The sequence below is a fragment of the Rhinolophus sinicus genome, linkage group LG04 (assembly GCF_036562045.2).
Source record: "Rhinolophus sinicus isolate RSC01 linkage group LG04, ASM3656204v1, whole genome shotgun sequence".
Classification (NCBI taxonomy): Eukaryota; Metazoa; Chordata; class Mammalia; order Chiroptera; family Rhinolophidae; genus Rhinolophus; species Rhinolophus sinicus.
Window position 1 is genome coordinate 88,732,830 of NC_133754.1, and position 24,458 is coordinate 88,757,287.

General features: G+C 38.1%; 1 protein-coding gene and 1 long non-coding RNA gene across 3 annotated transcripts; one reads left to right on the forward strand and one right to left on the reverse strand.

Annotated features, from left to right (window-relative positions):
- Positions 1-860: 860 nt before the first annotated feature.
- NUDT15 (nudix hydrolase 15) lies at positions 861-10,860 on the reverse strand. 2 transcript variants are annotated; one of them, XM_074329956.1, is made up of 4 exons: positions 10,628-10,860; positions 6,841-7,037; positions 6,487-6,616; positions 1,865-1,965 (listed from the first exon to the last, which is right to left on the reverse strand). In XM_074329956.1, exons 1-3 carry the CDS (start codon positions 10,780-10,782, stop codon positions 6,513-6,515), a joined length of 456 nt encoding a protein of 151 aa, XP_074186057.1. In that variant the 5' UTR covers positions 10,783-10,860; the 3' UTR covers positions 1,865-1,965; positions 6,487-6,512. The 2 variants fall into 2 exon arrangements, with proteins under 2 accessions (XP_019603615.2, XP_074186057.1); XM_019748056.2 differs by lacking the exon at positions 6,487-6,616 and having other exon boundaries at positions 861-1,965; positions 10,628-10,857.
- Positions 10,678-22,640, forward strand: LOC141571065 (uncharacterized). Its single transcript, XR_012495582.1, has 3 exons — positions 10,678-10,814; positions 15,870-18,874; positions 18,969-22,640. It is a non-coding gene; the product is annotated as an uncharacterized LOC141571065 (long non-coding RNA).
- Positions 22,641-24,458: the final 1,818 nt, after the last annotated feature.

Sequence of the window (24,458 nt, forward strand, 5' to 3'; positions counted from 1 at the left end):
CTTCATGTATAGTTGGGTGAATTAAGACAAAAAAACAAAAACCAAATAAAAAAACCTCACAAACTCCTCAGTCTGTCTACTAAAAATTTAGAGTAGAAGATATGGTAAAACTACAAGTTTGTGATAGGTAAAGCTATAAAATGAATTCCCAGTCAAGTACATTGGAGATAAACCTGTGGAAGAGTTTCATCCATAAGTCTTGCCTGGTTTCTTATCAAGCCTCAAATGTCTACCATGTAGGAAGAAGCCAGGGACATGGTTTAAGTCAATTGAAGAAGGGAGTGAAAATAATGAGCAAGCCACTAATGGATATGAAGTAATCAAATAGTAGGAAAAAAACTGAAATACATCAATGTATCTGAAGTTCAAGGAATATACACTTATTATAGTTGAGCTCTTCAAACATTCTAAAATCAAAAAAGGATGTAAAAATAAATAGAAAAGGAGATTTATAAATGGTAAATTTTACAATGTACATATGCAATTTTGAAAAAGCAAACAACTTTTTAAGTTTTAAGAACTTAAAAAATGATACCTAATTATTGGAAATCTTTTGTAGCATGTACTACAATAGTACCTGAGTGTCTTGAAAGGACAAAATTCAAATGTAACTACTTCCAGGAGAAGCATGGAATTTTACAGAAGTGGGCTTGAAAGAAAAGGATGTGAACTTATGGTCTAATCCAGCAGCTCTTCAACTTTTTGTTTTGAACCCCTTTATACTCTTAAAAATTACTGGGTATCCCAAGGAGTTTTTCTTTTTGTAGCATTTTATCTATTGATATTTATCATATTAACAATTAAAACAAAGAAATTTTAAGAATTTTATATTCATTGACAAATAACAAAAACCCATCACATGTTAACATAAATAACTTTTATGAAAAATCATTATTTTACTAAAGCAAAAGAAAAATAAGAGTGGCATTGTTTTACATTTTTGCAAATTAATGTCTGGTTTAATGGAAGAGCTGGATTCTCATATCTGTACTTTGGCATTCAATCTGATATATCACATATCATGTAGCGTGGGGAAAACTCATGAAAGAATGAGACTGAAAAAGGCAAATCCTGTCTTAGAATTACAGAAACAGCTTTGATCTTGAGTATCCTCAAAAGGTCTCAAGGACTTAACCCAGACCACACTTTGAGAACCACTGCCCTAGTGTAATCTCATTTTACATATAAGGATGCTGGATCTTACAGAGATTAAGTGAGAATTTCAAAATCAGATGTCCAGTTAATAATAGAATACAGATCCTAGAAGGTTTGCCTCACTTCTCTTGGTTTAGGTTCCCAATCAGAAGCCTAGGAAATGAAATATCCTCTAAGAACCTGTCTTGTTCACTCTAGTTTCAAGGACTATCAATATATAGTACCAAAAAGTTTTTGTTTTAGATAAAACAGAAGAGGAAAATCAACAAACCTGATATATTCTACTGTAGGCATACAATGTTAGCATTTGAATTAGGGTCTCTATTTGAACTGAAACACTAAGGCAAATTCTGCATTCTACTCCATGCAAGCTGGTAATGACAAACTACACTGTAACTATCATAGAGAACTATGGAAAGCATATAAACCACAACAGCACCACTTAGCACATTTTCTGAGTCTGGAATACAACTCATGTCAAAAATCCCAGAAAAATTTTCACAAATACTGGCTGAAAGGGTGGTAAGTATATTAAGAGACTGAAAATAAACTGGTGATGATATGGAACTTTTTGGATAAAATGGAGTTGTTCTGAAATGTAGATGTTTTTCATTCTCTAGACCTTTTTTTGGTGTTTAAAAAAAAAAACTCAGGGAATCTTCCTCTTCATCCAGACATGACTTCCTTTGTATCCTACCAGATGATCCAAATCTTCTTGAAATGGATTGTAGCCTTGTTCCTTTAAACAACTCAGTGGCCAGAAAAGCTGGTCCAGTGGAGGAAATTCTTCCCAAGGAACCCACTCCCAACCTAGGAAAGGAAGATACCAAGTCAATTTTTTTAGTTGAGAGGAAGCAAAGGATATTTATTTTGGCAAGTTAACCTATACTTGGAAGAAATGGGTTAAGATTTAAAAAGAATTTGCTACTGATAAAAGAAAGTGCACTAGTGATGCTTCTGTGCATTAGCTTGGCTATACAAACAATTTGCATTTAGAATGAAGATCTTAAAATAATGGTGATCATTTAAAACATGTCGTTATTTGAACATGAAGCCAAGTTTACAAGGGCCACACTGTGGTAAAACTCAGATTTTGTATGATTCCATTTTCATTTAATTATTTAGCTAAACAAATTGCACAGAACTTTATATACTACAGGTTACATTACATTAACATAAAACAGTTTCCTCATCCATAAAATAAGGTACATTACACAATTTCTATGCTTAAAAAGCATCTCTTAAATCTCTTCCATCTCTTAAAAAGTAATGGCGGCTTTGTAGAGAATAAAAAATACTCTGTGCCATGGTATATCTTAGAAAGATAAATCCAGAAGGAGTTAGTTTTCAAAAGAAATCTATTGAAACAAGAAAGATTTAACAGTGTCTATTGTAAAATACTTGAAATCCTAGAAAAATACACTAGGGAATGGTATTTTCTTTGGTGATTTAAATGTAAATAACATGAAAGTAGAATCCATGAAATTGGAACAAGTTCAGGAAGGACTAGCTAGCAACCCTGACCACACACTGAGAGAGAAAGGGGAGGGGCAGGGGAGAGAGAGAGATATGACAGATACCGTGTTTCTCCGAAAATAAGACCTAGCTGGACAATCAGCTCTAAAGCGTCTTTTTTTTGGAGCAAAAATTAATATAAGACCTGGTCTTATTTTACTATAAGACCCGGTCTTATTTTACTATAATTTTTGCTCCAAGAGATGCATTAGAGCTGATTGTCTGGCTAGGTCTTATTTTGGGGGAAAACAGGATAGACAGATAGATAGATACATAGATAGATAGATACATAGATAGATAGATACATAGATAGATACATAGATAGATAGATAGATAGATAGATAGATAGATAGATAGATAGATAGATGATAGATAGATAGATAGATAGATAGATAGATAGATGATAGATAGATCCTGCCAAAAAAAAAGTGCTGCAAGACGCTGAATTAACTGTCTTAAGAGAGCTATCTGTAAAGTTTATTCTGTCTCCTAGAAAAGGAAGTGTCTGGATGACCCTCTGAATGATAATCAGATGGTTGAAGGAAAGCTGAGTGACTGGTAAACTGAAGCAGGACATCCACATCCAGGATCTGATATAGATGGGACAGAGACTGTATCTTTCCAGTAGAAATAAAACAAAGACCCACCAAGCATTACACCTTGGCCAGGCTGCAGCTGGTTATCAGCAAGAGCGCTCAACGGGGGAAAAAAATGAAAATAGTTTCTGCTATATTATTACTAAGGGATAGAGAGAGGAACAGGTATTTCTGATCAAATCTGATTTGTTGCTAGTAACATTGGGCCTTGTAAAATCATACCGCTTGGTTTGAGATTATTAGCATGTCAGAAAGTTAGCAAAATGAAGGTGGACAAACTCAGAAAGATATAAATGAATAAAAAACATCACAAAGCATTAAAAACTACCCAAACTACTATATCTAGTAGAAAAAACCAATACAATGATATAGTAACAAAAACTAATATAGAACTTCATAAAGTAGAATAATCTTTTAGAAGTTCTTTAAAAAGCCAATCTAGATACCATATTAGAGAACCTCACAGGAAGAGGTTTGCTTGTATTAATAGATTCATTCTCTTGTTCCTTTCTTCAACATATTTTAACCCTGATTATGAGCCAGGCAGTGTCAGGCCTGGAAGAGTCAAAGATGAATGAGCCAAAATACCTGTTCTTTATGGATTCAAAGTTCATTAAAGGAAAAAAGGTATGATGTGAAGTTAAATTGTTGAGCTGAATTTGAGGTGCCCTCTGAGAATTAGGGGAAGCTGTCTAGAAAGCAACTATAAATACAAGTCTGCAACTCAGAAGAACCAGATGAGAAGTTACGATTTGAACCAGGGTTCGGCAACTCAAATTCTGCAGAGGCCAGACTGGGCGGAAGGAGGACAGAAGATGGCAAGTGGCCCCCTGGGTGAATGAGACTTCTTCCATAAAAGCTGTCTCCTCAGCATCTTCTCTACCAAGGAGTGCTTTCGGTATCTGCTTCTCATGAAGGATACTAAGCAGAAAAACAACTATTTAATCAGGTTTGACTCTTCTAATCTCAAGATATTTTGCCCATAGAAAAGATAAAAATAAGGAAATGTTCATTCAAGTTAAGTACCCTATCTTAATAATATGTGCTATTACTGGAATAAATTACACCTCAAAACTAGTTTTAAAAATATCAGTTGTATGTACTATATTTTGCTTCCTAAAAAAGTAAATTGAGCCCTACAAAAAGTCCTAAAATAGAAATATGCACATTTAAATGTCAATTTGATACTAAAAGGACAATTAATCGAATGCTTCTTCCCACAGCTTCAGAATGTCAAGACTATTGATTTTTGTTTCCACTGTTATTGTCCCGGGCTCTCCCCTCTCCTGTTCCTTCTGTTCCTTTATCTGGGATAATTAGGCATGTGAGAGCTAGGAGGGAGTTGTACAGAACACCTCCAAAGAACCTGGCACATTTCTTACCTATGTTTCCTGCCTTCTACTTCTTTAAGCATGAATAATTTTAATAGTATCCTAGGCCAATTAAAGGCCTTTGGATACTTTTGGGGTGTTTCTTGTGTGATACTGTGATTATATATATATATATATATATATATATATATATATATATATATATCTTCATTCCTTTTTCCTGGCACAAAATGCGTAAAACCTTTATAATTTCCTGAGTGATAGAGACGAGAGGAGCATCTTTTGTTATCCATATATGCCCCTTTTCAACCATACCTGAGGCTATGCTAATGAGATGAATAGTGGCTGGGAGCCCCTAGATAGATTCAGGATGGGGGCTGGACACCAGAAAGACCAAGGCATGATTACAGGGTTGGAACTTTAAGCTCCACCCCCAGGCCCCACCTAAGTGGAGGGACCGGGGGATTGAGATTAATTAGATGGAGATTAATCACCAATGGACAATGATTTAATCAATCATAGGTTCTTATGGAATGGAACCTCCATAAAAACCCTACACAACTTGGAGAGGTTTTGAGATGGTGAACACATCAAGGTACTGAGAGGGTGGCCTGCCTGCTTGGGGAGGGCATGAAAGCTCCATACCCCTTCCCCATACCTTGACCTTTGCAGCTCTTCCATTTGGCTATTCCTGAGCTACATCCGTTACAATAAACTGGTAATGTCAGTAAAGTATTTTCCTGAGTTCTGTGGGCCATATTAGCAAATTATTGAACCTGAGAAGGGGGTTGTGGGAACCCCCGATTTAAATTCCTGTGGTCAAAATTATAGGAGGCCAGGACTTCCTGGTGGCCTCTGAAGTGGTGGCAGTCTGTGAAAATGAGCTCTTTAACTTTTGGGATCCCACCCTAACTTTGGGTAGACAGTGTTAGAATTGAATTGAATTATAGGACAGCCAATTGATGTTTGGAGAGTTGAATTGGTTGATACGGGGAATAACCCCATACATTTGGTGTCAGAACTGTTGTGAGTAAATATAGCTCAGATTTTGCTAGTTCATTTTAGGTGATTCCAAGAAGTTACTTATTTTATAAAACATTTTATATGACTGAATAGGCTTTTGGGTAGGACATGCCTGTCTGTTCATTCAATCAAATCAATCTGTAAAACATTTTAGACATGACTTAGTCATTCTACAAATATCACTTCCTCAGGCCTCTGCATACATATCCCCTTCTCAGAGGCCCTTCCTGACCACCCTGTCAGCACACACGCACCACTACCCTTACACAGCTTTATTTTTCTTCTTATTCCTTATCATTACTATTGTAAAACATCTGCTACTTTGCTGCCTTTGCACCCACTAAAATGTAAAGCCCAGGAGGGCAGGGACTTGCTTTACATACCACTGTTTCTTCAGGGCCTGCCTCAAACAGTGTCCAGCACACAGTACTCAATGAGTATTTGTTAAATGAAAAGATTCTTCCACATTAGAAAAGAAATTAAATGTTTAGAGGGGAGTTCCAGTACATGAGAGTTATTGAATAAGATTTCAAGATTTCATATGGCAAATGATATATTCAGTAAGTTTGATATTTTTCTCGTTAGTTCCTTTTCTCATGGAGTTTTATGAAATTTGAAGGGAGAGGATACATGCAAAACCCTTAGAACAATGCTTAACATGCAATAAATAATAAATAACAGTTATCGCCATTAAAGCTTTCAGAGCACTCAATCTAACTGTTTTGTCAGGTTAATCATTCTCTATGAAAGTTACTACCTCTCTTGCACAGGTGAGAAAACTGAGGAAGGCAGTTTAATGTTTTGCTAAAAATCATAGTTTGTAATAAAATTAAACACCAATAGGAAAACATTTACTGAATACTTACTGTGTTCATTGGGTTCTTTATATGTATTAACTTATTTTCCCCTTACAACAATCATCTGAGGCAGTTACTATTATCATAGATGAGAAAAGAGGCCTAGAGATGATGAAAACTTGCCCAAGGTCACAAAGCTCTAAGTGGAAGAATCAGAATGCAAAGCCGTTAGTGTGGCTCCACAGCCAGTACTCTTTCCTGCTATGTCCTTGCGACTCCAGGATTTAAGTATATTTACTTAAGTTCTATCTGAAGAGAATCTAATTCTGCTCACCTGGCAACACAATGTAATATTCCTTCAGATGATATGCTCTCCTTAAAAAACAAACAAACAAAAAACATGATTATAAATAATTCTCTTACTTTCATTTTTTTCAGGCTCTACATTCTTTGGTTCTGAATCTTGAGTCACATCCACCTCTCCTTTCATTAATATAGTGACATAATGGTAATTCTCTTTCTCAACGAAAGAATTCACAACCGAGGCAAAACGAACATTTTTCAGGTGAAGTGCTGCTTCTTCCCAGGTTTCCCTTTGAGCACATTCCTCCCAGCTTTCACTGGAAAACAGAAACACACTATTATATTCAGTTCTATTTATGTAATTTTTTTTTGCCGGAAATACTTGGCTAGCAACTTCTAGTGTAAAGCAAAAAGAACTGTAATGGGTTCATGCTTTAAAACAATAAATCAAACCCTGCCTTTGACATTCCGCATATCCTATATCTAATTATCTGAAGAAAAAAGGATTTCATATTGAACGACGACAACAAAATGAACATTTAGCCAATTCAGCACTAATTCACATGACTGGTAGCAGTTTGTAACCAGGAGGCAATTTAATATATTAGTTAAGAGCATAGGGTTTGGAGTCAACTAGACCTAGTTTGAATTCGAAGTCCATTACTTTCCACCTTGGATAAGTAGAAAGAGAATAATGTTAATTTCTCATGGGGTTGTTGTAATGTATCAAGAGCTGGACTATGTCTTTTCCTGTATTCTCAGAATTTGGGTTTAAGCCTCATAATTGAGCACAATAGGCAGTACACACCTCTAAATTACAAAGAGGACAAAAAGAGCAAACAGATGCCATGTGAACTCTAGGGTTTGCTAAGGAAGGCCAGACCAGTCTTTTGACCCTTACCCCACCCAGTCTACATAGAAAGACAGATCTTTGATAGGGAGGAATGTTGTGAGTTTTCAGCCTGGTAGGAATGTTTCCCTTCCTCCTAATGAGGGGCCAATTCTGCCCCCAAGCCAGTGAGGGGTACTCCAGGAGAATTAGTCCTAGAGACTGGGTGTGACTCCCAAGAAGGAGTTACCTGTGGAAGACGTGCATGGTGAGTTGTGGAAACTCACAGGCGTTTACCCAATGCATCAGAGTAGAGGTGGTAGGAGGGTAAGAGCTCTTGAGTGAGTCTGAAATGTATCACTTGGTGTGTAGGGATGCATGTGAATACAGAGGTTGGTGCTTATTCCCACTGTGGGAAGGAAGGAGACTGGGTAGAGCAGCCCACAATGGTTGAGCAAGGAAAAAGGGCAGCAGTGAAAGCATTATTCCCATTGTGAATTTCCTTTGGGCCAAGCAGATGCTGTAACAGACTGCTGGGGATTCCAGCAGAAAGAAAATGTAGGGTGGTGTGCTAAATGCTAGAGCTAACAGTGGGGGGTCAGTGTCACAATGTCAGCCACCTATGTCAGGGAACTATGCAGTGTAGAAATCCTTGAAGGACTTTCAGATAACCAACAAACATACCACAAAGAAAGAGAGTACATGTGAATACCACACCCAGAGGGCACCAATGGACGGACCACAGCAGAACCAGTCCTGTAAAAGGATTGCCCCTTCCCCTCCTTCACCAACACACGGGAAAAGAAAGGAAACCAGAAACAGTGAGAGGAGGTGGAGAAAGAGAAAAACAATGGCCCAACCTCCCTTCCCCACCACAGGAGAAAGATAAATGCTTGGAAGTGGATCATAATGACCAAAATGAGATTTATTTTTAAAATCAAAAGACAGGAAAATAATAGAATTTGCAGGAAATGTCATGGAGCAGTAGAGAAGGGAGACAAATCATGTTTCAAGACAACAGAAGGAGAAAATAAAGCCAATTCCTGTTTGTTTTCCGTCAGATTTAGCCCACTCAGTGTATCAGTTATATAAAGATAAGTAAAAGCAGACATGTGAAGAGCTTAGCATAATATCTAGTACTTAGTAAAAAGCTCACTAAAGTTCATGTTGGCTTTTTGTTGCTGAGTCAAGATTCCAACATTTTCTTTTGCTATTGTTAAGATAGGTCTCGCTAGCAATTATACATTCTAGTACTTAGTTTGTGATCTAAGTTTGGCTAAATGCCCACCAACAATTGACAAAATGCAATATGGAGTGTCTGTCTGGGCCATTGGCTTTTTTTTCCCCCCTTCTTCTGCCTTCCTCCCTCCTCACTCCAGTTCAAGCTGTTGTTTCTCAGTCTAGTTGTGTAGGACACAGCTCCCTGGCCCATGCTGTACTGAGGTAGTCGGTCGCTGGTCATCAGTGGGCCGCTCATGGCAACACACAGTAGCCAGCGACAGCACTCGGCAGCCCGCGGCAGCTCACGCCAACCTTTGGCTGCTCAAAGCAGCCCAGCTCCAGGAAGAGCTGTTGTTCAGAATATTAGCTATAGAGGGTGCAGCTCACTGGCTCATGTGACCTCCGCGACCTCGGCATTAGGAGCATGGCGTTCCAACCACCTGAGCCACCAGGCTGGCATGCCATTTGCTTTTTAATCCAGAAATTTATTTTTAACTGATGGCTTATCTTAATTATCTGAAAATAATAAACTTCTTGATGCTTTTTAAAATTCTGAAGACTGTTTAAAAATTTCCATGTGCTAAAAGATAAGAATTCCATAGTTCATAAAGAAGGAAGTCTGATTAAAAGGCAGTAGTACTGAGCCTCTACTTGTAACTACCACTTTGTAAGAAATAGGTGGACGCATAGTCTTCAACATAGCGTGGGGGGGAAGGGGGAGAGTGGAGTCACTGTTAAGATTGAAAGATTTAAAAAATGTATTAACCACATACAACATGTGCTCTTCCTTTGATATCGATTGGTACAAGCAGTAAAAAGACATTTTCAAGACAACTGGGGAAAACAGCAAAGACTGGGTATGATTAAAGAATTATTTTGTTACATGTGAAAATAGTATTGTGGTTATGTTTTTAAAAGTGTATTACAGAGACATACTTAACTATTTAGGGGTGGTATGATAGGATGTCTGAGATTTCCTTTGTAATGAAATAGTATAGAAAACAAGGGTTGTGTGTGTTTGTTAGGGCGTGGGGAAGAGTGCTAAAGATAAGACAACAACAAGCTGAGTGATGGGAACATGAGGATTCACTATTTTCACTGCTTTTATATATGTTTGAAACTTTTTATATTATACTAAAGGAAAAACTAGCACTGGATCTGAATGCTTTCAATGCTGTGTATCTGCTATTGACTTGAACCTTATTCTCACTTCAGAATCCACCTTTTAGCACAATCTCAGGTTTTCTTCACCCTGTTTAGAGCTGCCTCTTAACTGTCCAACTTTGTCAGTCTGACGTATCATCAAATCACAGAAGGCCAAAGCAGAGAGGGACTTTCAAGAGTACTTCTCCTACTTCCCCATTTTAAAGATGGAAAACTGGGGCTCAGAATGTTAATAGCCCATTTGCTTCCTTAGAACGCAACTAAATCTACGTGGGCAGGAACTAGTAAATTTATCTGCGAACATTTAAATCACCGGGAAACCGTGCAAATGTCTTAACTGACAACACTGGATTGGTTGAGGTTTATAAACACACCCTTTCTGTCTCTTCTGTGTGAGCACTAAGAAAAACCCATCTCACAATCAACCCGCAGCCGCAGCAAAGCTGGCGCAGAGCTGGAGCATCGCTGTAGCTCCCAACCCAGTGAGGAGATCCTCCTTCCACCCTCACGCAGCTCAGCGCCCCCTGCCGGCCGGCTCCTGCGGGGCGCAGCGGCCCGAGGGGGAGGAACGGAGGAACGCGCGGCAAACGACGCAGCGTCGGCGCTCTTACGCACGGACACACGGACGGAGGACGCGAGCCCGTCCTTCTGTGCACGTTCCTCCTTCCCCGGGTTGATCACGGGGCTGCTCACCCGAACTCCAAGTGACCCCCAGGAAGTTGGAAACTGCCAGCTCCAAATGACCCTTTCCTCTTCCCCAGGAGGACACAACGAGGATGCCTGCAGCTAGTCACCACTACTCCTACCCCGACTCCGGGCCGCCGCGCGCGCGCCTCCGCGCTGGCCATCGTAGCGCGAGGTGATCGTGGGGGCCACCGCTGTAAGTGACGTTCGCCCCGCCCCGAGGGAATCACCGTCGCTTCCTGTGCTTGCGCAGGCGCCAGAAATAAAAGCGCGCGAGCCCCTCGCCCTCTGCTGGCTTATCCTTGGGCGCGGTGTCTCCGTCTCACCAAGGGGTTTCAGCTTGTGAAGCCTCGCGCTTGCTCACGAAGGAATAGGTGTGAAGGGCTTCGTTTTTACTAATGCACCTTATTGTTGCGGTTGCAACAGTCTTTACTCAGATTCCTCCGAACCACACATTTACTAGCCACCAGCTTTTATAAGCTTGTGTCTTTGTACATCCTACTCCTTTTTCTCCACCGCAGTAAACTCATTTTCAAATCAGTGTGGTACCAGGGCAAGGACAGATAGAGTAGGAATATTCTAACATAAATAACAGAATTCATAAATCATGGGTAAAAAGTAAATTATTTTGGGAGTTAGTTACCTATTCAGGAGAAAAAACAGTCACTGTTCCAGTTGTTTGCACACCATGTACCGACACAGCTGAATCAGAGTTGTAATTGAAACTAAATACAAGTAACGTATCTGCATGGGGAGCATTTACTTTTTTTTTCTTTCAGTTAACAAATTATTTTACTTCTGCAGAAGTAATGTGCACATAATTAAAAAGTTCAAATGGTACAAAAATGGCAACAAGAAGAACCTTACCCTCTAGTCCTGCTTCCAACCACTTTCAATTCTTTGAACTGTTAATTTTGATATTTGCCTAGGTATTTTGAAAGAATATATTTATTCTGAATTTTATAGTAAATGAATTTTGATTAAACTTTTCTATAGCATCTCTCCTACTTACAAATACATCTTCAATGTGTGGTGCAGCACAAAGATATTTTGTAATATTTTCACAAAAATTGGCGACATATAAAAAGGATATCTCATAACTGAATAGGTTGTTCCCATATATACAAAGTCGGCTTAAAATTGGAAAAATAAATCAATCAGTGTAATTCACCGTATTAACAGATGGAAAAAGGAAACACATACAATCATCATAATAGATGCAGAAAAAAAATTGACAAAATTCAGCACTCATCCATGATTTAAACAAAAACTTTAAGCAAACTAGAAATAAAAGGGAATTTTAACAATCTGATAAAGGGCATTTATGAAAACCTACGGCTGACACCATATTAATTATTGTTATGGGCTGAATCATGCCCTGCTCCAAATTCATATGTTGAAATCCTAACCATTCATACTTCATAATGAGATTGTTTTTGTAGAAAGCTCTGTAAAGAGTTAATTAAATTAAAAAGAGGTTGTTAGGGTGGGTCCTAATCCAGTATGACTGGTGTCCTTAAAGAGGAGGAGATTAGGACACATACAAGGAAGACCATGTGAAGACACAGGGAGAAGACAGCTGTCTGCAAGCCAAGAAGAGAGGCCTCAGGAAAAAACCAACCTGCTGACACCTTGATTTCAGAAAATAAATTTCTGTTGTTTAAGCCCCCCCAATCTTTGGTGCTCTGTTATGGCAGCCCTAGCAGACTAATACAATGGTGAAAGACTAAGACTTGCGAGAAGCAAGGATATTCATTCTCAGCACTTTTAGTCATATTTCTGGAAGTTCTAGTTGGTGCAACCAATAAAATCAAGAAAAGTCAATAAAAGATAGTTAAATTGGAAAGGAAGAAGTAACTATCTTTATTCACAGACAATCCTAAGGAATCTACAAAAATCTATTAGAACAAATAAGTGAGTTTAGCAAGTTCACAGTATTAAAGGTCAGTACACAAAATCATTTTTATATTAACAATGAAGAATCAGAAATCAAATTTAAGAACTATCATGTAAAATATAAAATATAAAATACTTAGGGATAAATTAAGCAAAAGATGTGCAAGACCTGTAACAAATGTTACTGAGGGAGTTAAAGAAGATTTGAATAATAGAAATGCCATGATCAAGGAGCAGAAGACTATATTGTTAAGATGTCAATTCTCTTCAAATTGATTTATATAGATTATCTGAAATCCCAATCAAAATGGGACCTTTGGGAAGTAATTAGATGAGGTGATGAAGGTGGGATCCTCATGATAGGGTTAGTGCCTTTGTAAGAAGAGACCAGAGAGCTTGATCTCTCTCTCTGTCTCCCAATATATGAGAACAGAGAGAAAAAGTGGCCATCTACAAGCCAGAAAGAGGGCTCTCACCAGGAACTGCTGGCACCTGATCTCGGACTTGCAGCCTCTAGAACTGTGAGAAATAAATGCCTGTTGTTTGAGCCACCCAGTCAATGGTATTTTGTTAGAGCAGCCCAAATTGACCAAGACAGAAACTAAGAAAATTAAAAGACACACTACAGACTTGGGAGAAAATATTTGCAAGGCATATTTCTGATAAAGAACTTGGATCTAGAATATGTAAAGAATTCTCAAAACCCAATAATAAAGCAAACTATTCATTAAATGGCAAAATAATTGAACAGACATTTCACTAAAAAGAGATAAGCACATGAAAAGATGCTCAACATCATGAGTCATTAGGAAAATGAAAATTTAAAATACACTGGGGTACTTACATCTATTAACATGAATAAGATTTTTTTAAAACTCCACAAACACTGGCAATACCAAGTGCTGGTGAAGATACAGAGCAGTTAGAACTCCCATACATTGGTAGGAATGCAAAATGGTACAACCACTTCGGAAAACAGTTTACTGTTGTGTATAATATTAAGCATTTGCTTATCATACAACTCAGCAATCCTAAGATAATGACCCAAGATAAATGAAAACTTATGTTCAAGGACCTGTATGCAAATGTTATAGTGGCTTTGTTCATAGTCATCTAAGATGAAAAACTCAAATATTCTTCAACTGGTAAATGGATAAATCAACTGCAGTATATCCATAAGATGGAAATACACTCAACGACACGGATGAATATCAATTTCATTGTGCTAGTGAAAGAAATCAGATATAAAATGCTATCTGCTATGATTCCATTTATATAACATTCTGGAATAGGCAAAACTATAGACACCAAAAATAGGTCAGTATTTGCCTGGGGCTGGTGGTATGAGGAGGTTGACTACAAAAGGACATGAGGAATTTTGGGGGGGTGAAGAAACTGCTCTCCCTCTTAATTGTGATGGCAGTAACTGGATGACGTGTTTGTCAAAACTCAGCACTGTACAGTAAAATGGGAGAATTATACGTATAGTAAACCTCAATAAGTCTGACTAAAAGCAAAATAAAGAAAAGTGCAACATGGACTTGAGGAAAGAAAAAGTCAAGATGCAATTCAGCAGTGAAGAGCTTCAAGACAGTGCAGAGCTAAACAACTGCTTTACTTAATATCAAAAGTTATCATCCAAAAAAAAAAAAGTCATCCTTTTGGATGGCGTATCTTTGTGGAGTGTGATATTTCCCCGGAAGCTAGCCTTAGGCTGGAGCCAGAGCAAGCAGGTTCCTCAGAGGTGTTGAGCCTGAGTTGGGGAGAAGGAAGAGCCCAGAGAAGCATTGAGTTCAAGGAGAATGTCTTTGATCTCAGTGTCCCATGGAGTCAGAACAGCAATTAACACATAAGTGCCCAATAAATGAATACTTAAGTGAAAGCTTCTCTCCTCATATCAGTAAAACAAAATAGTTTCAATATATTTAAGCAAACCAGAAAATAGTCTTTCCCCAAATCTTTGTACTGTAAAAAGATGGCATGATTCATGTGAAATAAATGGTTATGCAAGGAAAAAAAGGCACCAAGCTGATGTGTATGAATTCTACAGTAGTGTAAATCAACCCACTTAGACGTTACAAACTCTAATAAGAGAATCCACACATCAAAATTCCCTTTCGCAGGGTTCCCATGTAGTGGAACAGGTTATACCAGTAGTTATTGCAGCATCAGAACCTGACAGGACTTCGTATTGCCACTTCTTCCTAGCTGAAAGGAAGGGTACCCAGACACGGGGGGGCCCTCCCCTGCCCCATTCCAGGTCAGCACCATTCTCCTGCCTCCAGTCCACACAAAAATATTGTATACTCAGCCTGGAGGGTGCTAACTCCCCCAAACTGGCTATTTTGTCAGACTCCCAAACATCCTTAATGACAGCCTATCTAATTTATTTTCCATACTTCTTCTACTTATTTATTGTTAGAAAGTCAGCTTTTCCCCTGAAGATTGTCTGATATTTCTTCACAATTTACAATAAAGTGGAGAATATTCCTAGAAATGAATTATGAAGTAGGCCTTCCTTTTATTTTTCTAAAAAAACTAATACAGTTAGGTTATAAGATGGAATGATATAGTTAGGGTAGATCCAGTTTGTCTTCACCCATAACTCCTTCTCAGGACCCTGATGGGGGTAAGAGCTGCTGTAACTAACTGGATCCTGTCCTTTGCCCCACCCTGCCCTGGGCAGCCCTGTGCTTATCCCATACCCAAGTCTGGTTTGAACTCTCCCAGTTTCTTTTCCTCTTTCTTTCCAGACTGTCCCTGTGTTTGATGTTTGAAGCTGTTTGAAACTCAAGAACCCACCTTGTGGTTTTATTTAGTATGATACAGTATATACTGTAGCAGAATCAAAAATTGAACTCACTCCAATTAAGATGTGAAAAAAAAAAATATTTCTTAACTTTCTTCTTTTTCTTTCCCCCCTTCTTTCTTTCCTTCCTTCTCTTGCTTTCTCTCTTTTTCTTTTATTCTTTCTTCCTTTTTTTTTTTTTAATTCCTATTTTCTTCACAAAACTCTTACTAGTTGGGATATAGGTCTGTAAAGAATTCATTAAACATTCAATCTGGTTCAAAACAGTTCAATCCTTTTACATCATGTTTAGTCTGTCTTGGTTCAAATGGCTGGCTTCTCAGTCAGCTTTTTCCTTCTTATTTTTTACTTAAGATCTCCAGAAGTAGGAGGTTGATGTGTGTGGCTTGTGCCACATTGTAAGAAGACAAGTTTCCTTGAATCCATGTGGTACCCAGGGACCAGGCAGGTCAGAAATCTGGAGTCCACACACAGGAACCAAGGGTGGCGAAGAGCCCCCTCTGCCTGACCGTACCATATTATAATACCAAGTGTGTTTTGATTCAGGGGACTCTTCAAGGCAACCGCCCTCTCAGAGCCACAAATGGGAAGTGTGACAAGGCTGGGACAGGACAAAAGGATCCTCCTCTGCCTTCAACATTGCCCTCACTCATCTAGTGAACATTCCTCCTCCAGGCTGAAGATCACAGAGAAGAAAAACTGACATTTCGCTTACTCTTTCCCTCTCTATTTACAACTATCCCTAAGGGACAGGGAGAAAAAGATTGCTACCCTCCATTCTTTAAAATCTATAATTTATGGTCTAGCCCTAGTCCTTCATATTCTTAAAGAAAACATAAAGATCTGACGTGCAAGCATATGGCCTTACATCATAATCGTATTTTGAATGTTAGGAACTGACTATTACAAGTATATTGGTCTCTTTTGCATTTCTCTTATTAAAATGCTAATCCCCTCCAAAAATGAATATATCAGACAGATATCAGCCTCTGGTAGATTACAGATAATATTAGTCAAATTCTTTGCTCCTCCTTCCATTGAAAAGTGGAATTTAGTATCCCTTCCTTTGAATCTGGATTAGCCTTAGTGACTTTCTTGACCAATAGAATGTAATAGGAATAATGATCTGTGATTTGCCAAGTTAAGTCATAAGAATCCTTGCAGTTTTTCCCCAGGCACGGATGGATGAATAAACAAAATTTGGCATATACATACAATGGAATATTATTCAGCCTTAAAAAGGAATGAAATTTTGACGCTACAACATGGATGAACCTTGAGGATATTGTGCCAAATGAAATAAGTCAGACACAAAAGGAGAAATACTGTATGATTCCACTCATATGAGGAACCTAGAGCTGTCAAAATCACAGAAACAAATAGATGGTTTCCAGGTACTTGGGGGAGGAGAAAATGGAGATTTAGCATTTAATAGGTACATACTGTAAGTTAGAGAAGATGAAAAAATTCTAGTGATGGGTAGTGGTGACAGTTGAACAACAATGTGAATGTACTTAATGCCACTGAACTGTACACTTAAATTGTAGATTTTATGGTGTGTGTGTGTGTGTGTGTGTTTGTGTATGTGTGTGTGAAAGGAAAGGAGAGAGAGAGAGATGAAAGAAAGAAAAAATATGTGAGAAAACAGTCACAGGGATGTAAGGTGAGAATGGAAAATGTAGTCAATAATATTGTAATAACTATGTATGGTGTCAGATATTAGACTTATAGGGGTGATCATGTTATATAAATATCTAATCACTATGTTGATTGAGCTTATTGATAAAATTAAGAGACCGAATGGAATCACCAAGGGCATGAGTGTATTTAGAAAAAGGAAATGGTACAAAACCTGAGTTTTGATTGGGGAAATGTGGAGAAACCAATATAAACCTGAAACTAATATAATATTATACGAGGTCTGACAATTAAGTTTGCAAACTCATCCTAGAAAAAGTGCTGCATACCTCATTGCTGAATATCACTATGGTCACCTATGAAGGACTCCCCTTGGGAAGTTATGCACTGACACCAGCACCTAGTCCACCCTTCAAAGCAATTTTGGAACTCTGTTTCTGGAATGGCCATCAGAGCTGTTGTCGTATTACACTTGATGTCCTGAATGTCATCAAAATGTCTTCCTTTCAATATTTTCTTTATCTTCAGGTAAAGAAAGAAGTCATTGGGTACCAGATCAGGGAGGAGGTACTGGCTACAAACTCCCTCTCAGACAGTGCCCTGTGAGCTGGTGCGTTGTCGTGATGCAAGAGCCATGAATTGGTGAAAAGTTCAGGTCGTCTAACTTTTTCATGCTGCCTTTTCAGCACTTCCGCATAGCAAACTTGGTTAACTCTCCAGTTGGTACAAATTCATAATGAATCATCCCTCTGATATCAGAAAAGGTTAGCAACAGCGTTGTAACAAGTTTGCAAACATAATTGTCAGACCTTTGTATGTCAACTGTAATTGAAAACAATATTTAAAAAACAAGAAAAAAAAAGCAAACAGGCTCTTAGCAATATCCTGTTTATATATCTAAGTATCAAATTATGTAACTAACCAGTTGCCTACAACTGTTTTTTTGATATTTATTTTTATTTTTTATTGATAAACATGGCTTGTGATTTATTTATGCCACTAAAGATGTTTAACAGGACAGGAATATTTTGGAGTTTTGCAGGAACTGTTAGAGATCTTGCCAAGATTGATGTCAGCCCATGAATCCTTACATTTTGGGGGCCACTGCTTGACTATCAACACAACCACCTAATCAGTTCTGCCCTACCCCTAAGGATATGGTGAGCGGTTCTTGAACTCTTGCAATCACTATACATGGTGTCTGTGGCAGTTGCTGATCTCATACTTGGGGACTCCTTCTATAGTATTTTTAAAATTTCTTGGCTCCTTCCCCACTGGGTTGCAAACTCCTTTCAGACCAGGTTATGCCTTATGAGCCTTCCTTCACCCTGAAGTTCACACGGAATCTGCCATGGACAGGATGCTGAGCACGTTTGCACACTTGTTTACCTCAGTGTAGAATCTCGCTGTGCCTGGGCCACTGAGGTTCTGTAAAGGATTGAGTGAAGGCCCAAAGAATCTTAGTCTCAGTTGCCCCGTATACCCTCGGCAGGTCATATGCACAGGTCACCTGTAAAATGGGCCAACTAGCATGAGGATTAAATCAGCGAGCCACAGAGCATCCTGCTCGTGGTAGACCATCACTAAAATCAAATCAATGGGGGGAAGAACAGGAAAGTGTGGTTCCTAAGTGTGGTTTGTGGCCCATTGTTAGTATGGATGATTATTGCCAACATACTTTCAGTGCTATTCCTGACCCCATGTTGTCTTTCCACTGCTTGTTTTTTTGTCTTATGTTTTTCTTGAAGGTGAGAGAGTGAGTCAGGTAGCATATGGGAGAAGGGCATTCTAGGCAGAAGGATTGATTGCAAAAAACATGCCTGATATGTTCCAGGAAGAGCACAGAGGCCTATGTGCTTGAAGTGGAAAAAGCAAGAGAGAGTAATAGGAGATGAAGTCTTCCTAGTTATCAGGTCTGGATTCATGGCTTTGCAGGCCACTGGGAAGAACTTTGACTTTTACTCTAAGATGCATAGGAGTGACACAATTTAACTTATGTTTTAACAGTACCCCTTTGGCTGCTAGGAGCAAGAAGTCGCTGGGAGGCCATTGTTGAAATAACGCAGGTGTGATGATGGTGGCTTGGACAACAGTGACATTCATGGAATGACTAAGAAATGGTTCGATTCTAGATATATTTTGAAGGTAGAGTCAACAGAATTTTCTGATGGATTGGAGATACAAGAAAGTATGGGATGTGAGCAACTGGAAAGATAGAGCTGACATTGACTTTCAGGAGAAGCAGGTTTGGAAAGGAAATTCAGGAGTTAAGTTTTGGACATGGTAAGTTTGAAATGTCTACTATACATGGAAGTGGAGATGCCGAATGAGTACTGAACTGGTGCTGATTCTATGAGTTTAGCATTCTGGACAAGAAAGAGTTGGGTTGGAGAAATAGATGTGGGCTGATGAGCATATTGAGCTTATTGATAAGAGACCGAATGACATCACCAAGGGCATGAGTGTGTTTAGAAAAAGGAAATCGTACAAAACCTGAGTTTTGGTTGGGGAGATGTGAAGAAACCAACAAAGCAGATGCCAGAGAAATGGGAGGAAAGCCAGGGGAGTGTAGTGTTCCAGAAACCAAATGCGAAAGGTGTTTCAAAGAGACTGATCAGATACTACTGATAAATCAAAGGGTCACTTTTCAGTACTCTGTTCACTGGAGTACTGAGGTCCAGTGAACAGAGTACTGAGAAGTGACCAGTTGATATAAAAATGTGGAGGTCAAAGGTGATCTTGTTAAATGTACTTTCAATGAAAAGTAGAGGGGTGGAAGGATCACCTCTATGGGTATTAAAATCATGAAGAATTTTCCCTGGATTAGGATTGGGGAGAGGAAGAGTGAACAAGGAGCTAAAATTTTGAAGGAATGAAGGCATATTAAATCAGGGCAAAACTAAGCTGTTGTAACAGTGAGGTGGCTTAAAGAACAAAGAAGTTTGTTTCTCTCCACATAACAGTCCTGACATAAAACGTCTATGTTGGTGGGGTAGCGCCAATGCCTGGAGTCGTCTAGGGATACACGTTGCTTACAAGCAGTTGCTCTATCAGCTCCTAAGGCATCACCATGGCCTATACAGAATAGCATCAAGCAGTCTGCTGAGATGCCCTCTGTTTACCATTTCCCATCTTCCCGGTGGCTGTTGTCACTTCATTTCCTGTGGAGAAAATCTCCCAAACTTTCAACTCCTTTCTGGGCCATTTGTTATAGTTCCTTATGCTGTCCACTACGTGAAGGTTCCTGTTAAATTCAGCACAAGGTGAGGGTTGGGGGTGGGGCTCAATAGAGGACAGGCTACAGACATATTAAGGAAGAAAGTGAGAAGCAGATCTCTCTTCCATGGTAGGGCAGAGACAAAATGTGGTCTTGTGGGAAAAATTCTGCCCTTGAGTTAGAAAGTCTGGTTTTGATGCTAACTCCATCACTTGTCCACTAAGATGATGAGCATGTCATTTCACTTAGTTCAAAGGATGTTTCTTTTATGTGTGAAAAAGAATACCAGCTTTACCTGCCACCTCACGGGGGCATTATGAGGGTCAAATAAGGTGATGCTTTAGAAATTATATTATAAATTACTACATACGAGTAAAAACAAATTCTTATTTTTCAGTCATCATCACTTATGGCTTGACTAGTTTCTTTCTTTCTGCAGCATTTAGTCTAGCGGTTCTCAAATTTGGTCAACAGACTTCTGGGATCACAAGACCCTTTCAGGGGATCTGTGAGGCCAAGACTATTTTCATAATAATATGAAGACTTTGTTTTTGTTTTTACCTTGTGTAGATATCTGCACTTATGATCAAAAGCAATGGTGGGTGAAACTGCTAGAACTTAGAAAGAATCAATGCTATGGCACCAAACTAGTCATTGAATTCTTCACCGCAATACCCGCCTCCACACACACACACACACACACACACACACAGAGCACAAGCCAATTTTACTTAAGAATGTTCTTGATGAAGCAGTATTAATTTCAGCAAAACTCAACCCACAAGTATATGTCTTTTTAATACTCTGTGTGATGAAATGAGATGTGTTCATAAAGTGCTTTGTGCTGCAATAGAAGGATAGTAGTCTTGAGGAAAACAATTGTGTGATCGAGATGCCAGCTGAACTAGCTGCTTTGTTTTTCATGTGTCACCATTTTCACTTCAAAGAACTGATAGACAAACTGTGGTTTTCTGACTTGGGTATTTGGTAGACATTGTCTCAAAAATGAACAAAGTGACCCTGTCGTTTCAAGGTAAACAATTGACACTATTTGTTGATAAAACGATACAACTGGCGCTTTCCAGCGGAAATGAGAATTTTGGAAACCTTATCTGCCACCCTGAGCTGGACAGCTCCCCAGTACTGAAAGGTTTTTCTGATGAAATAAGTGGTAATATTAACAAATGTCATTGTAAAAATGTTTCATAGTAAATATGCCAACATTTGGAATTGATACACAACTCAGTGAACCAACCTTTTTTCAAATGATCAACACGTGCCAGGACAAAATCTTGCACGGGTAATGATTCATCCCACATTCACAATAGACCAATGTATTGCAAAGTAAGAGGATGAAAAGTTCATTGATATTGATATGGTTTCAGATTCCACATTGCAGCAAATCTTTAAGAAACTACCACTGGTCGAGTTTTGGTATAGTACCAAAGACAAATATCCATAATTATCTGAAAAGGCTAATAAAATACTCCCCTCTTTCCTAACTACATGTCTGCACATATTTTCTTCACATACTTCAACCAAAACGCATATTGCAACAGACTGAATGCAGAAGCAGGTATGACAGTATTGCTGTCTTCTATCAAGTTAGACATGAAACAGATTTACAAAAGCATAAAACAGTGTTACTCTTCTCACTAGTGATTTTTGTTTTGGAAATAATGTTTTTCATAAAAGTATATTATTATGTTAACATGTAATAGGTTATTATAGTTACTTTTAATGTAACTAAATAAATTTCCTGGGTTAAATTAAAATTAAGATGGTAAATATTGATAGATATAGCCACATAAACAAGAGCTCTTTGGGATCCTTGACAACTTTTAAGAGTAAAAACATCCTGAGACCAAAAAGTTTGGGATTTGTTGGGGTAGCCTGCTTTGCATATGTAACCTTACTCATTTGGAATTATTAATGCTTACCAGGACCTGGGCCAAGGAGTTACAGCTCACACCAGCTGACACTGTTACTATTCATAGAAGATAGAGTTGACACTGGATCCTTTTTCACTTGTGTATCCTTCACTTAGGGTGCTATGGGCCAAAGAGTACAACAGCCAGTGACCATGGCCTGTAGCCCAAGGGAAGCCATCCTCCACATTAACGCGATGGATTTCAAATCATAAAGTCAGCTGGAACTGTCTTATGGAATTATTTTAGATGAACTTTGCTAAACAAAGGCATATTTTTTTTTTAGAATTAAACTTTTTTATCTATTTTTTTAACTTAAAAAAAAATTATTTTAAGTGTGTTTTTCCAGGACCCATCAGCTCCAAGTCAAGTAGTTGTTTCAATCTAGTTGTGGAAGGCACAGCTCACAAGTGGCCCATGTGGGGATCAAACTGGCAACCTTGTTGTTAAGAGCACTGAGCTCTAACCAACTGATCTAACCTGCCGTCCCAAACTTTTTTTATTACATTTATTGGGGTGACATTAGTTAGTAAAATTATATAAGTTTTAAGTGTACATTTCTATAATATATCATCTATATATGATTGCATTGTATGTTCACCACCCAGAGTCAGTTCTCTTTCCATCACCATATATTTGACCCTCACAAAGGAAAAATTTAAAGGCTCATTTATAACTAGGGTTTAGGCACAGTTTTGATATCCCATTACTCCAGTGAGTGTTAAACCTCATTTTGTCCTTTTTCGTTATTGTTGTTTGCCTGTTTTCCTTTTGGTGAATTAATTACCTATCATATTTATAATTACAACATAAAGCACTTTTACAATTTATGATTTAAATATGTGAGCGTTCTACAGGTAAATCTATAATAGTTAAACTTTAAAGTTTGAATGGATTTATTTTCAAATGCCTACTCACATTAACTATTCAGGAAACAAATTAATTCATTTATCAAGTAAGATACAACCTCAAAAAAATAACACAGAAGATGCTCAGTCAATTCAGGCATAAGCTATCCTCTATAGATTTGCTATAGAAATGATACTTCTGTTTTATTTGATGCATAAATTCTATGAACAATCTCTTTGCAATATTTAAGATGGCAGCAAGTTACTTCTTAAAAATTTTCACAATACCTGGTTCACATACAAACACTTTGGTTATAATGTATGCACTCAAGATTTTGTAATGACATGATGAAATGTTCTGATATTTATCAGAATAAACTTTATAAAATTCTTTCTCCAGTAATAAAAACACAAGATATAAAACAAAAAGTTTTCTTTACCTATTAGTTTCAAGATATAATTTTTAAACCAAAAAAATCGATATTTGCATTCAAATCAACAATTTGGAAATTATCCATATGCCTGGCTGACTTCCTGACTAGCTTTAGATTAATTTAATTAATTCATTCATTGACTTATTTAGTGAACATTTTTTGAGTGTCCAAAATAAGTAATTGACTGTTAAAGGTCATGGGTGATGAAAAAGACAAAAATTCTTGTTCTTGCATTCTATATTCTAAACATAACCATGTAATTCCTAAGTGGCTTATTTATTTGGAAACTTAGTACCTAGCAAATAAGAATAATGACAATGATAATAAGTAATAAATTTTTAGAACTATCTTCCAGGCACTGTTCTAAATGCTAAATATTCGTGAAGTCATTTGAGGCTCAAAACAACGCTTTGAAGTGGGTCATTTAGCAATCACCCTTAGTTTGCCAATGAAGACACTGAGGCACAATGAAGACACTGGGCAAGTTAAATAATTTGCCCAGTGTAACATGGATTTTAAGTGGTAGGGTTGAGATTATAGTCTAAGTTGTCTGGCTTTGTAGCTCATGTCTTCACTACAGCATTACACTGCTTTGGTGGGCATTGAATACAATGAATGAATGGATGGATGGATGGATGGATGGATGGATGGATGGATGGATAAATGAGTGTCTAGTATAGCCTTGCTGCATAGCCATGAATCGAATGCCTAAACCTGGCCAGCGATCTTGCAAATTCATACCTCAACCATTGAGGACCTCAAGGTGTCATAGAGACTAGCATCACCACGACAGAAGGGCAGTATGCTCTGTTTTCAGTTGGCACCATCATGTTTGCATAGGAAAGAAAAATCATTTTCTATATGCAACTACTACATTCCAATATGCCACTCTCCCTGGGCAATGTCTCTCAGGAATGGAACACTTTTTTCTCTGCCAGAACACAGGGCGAACTGGTCAGGAAAAAAACGATCAGTTGTAATATGTAATAATACTTTGATGTAGCTTTTCTAAATTTGCTAAATTTGTTAAGGAAACAAATGAGAGCTAGCAATTTGGAAAACCTGGGATT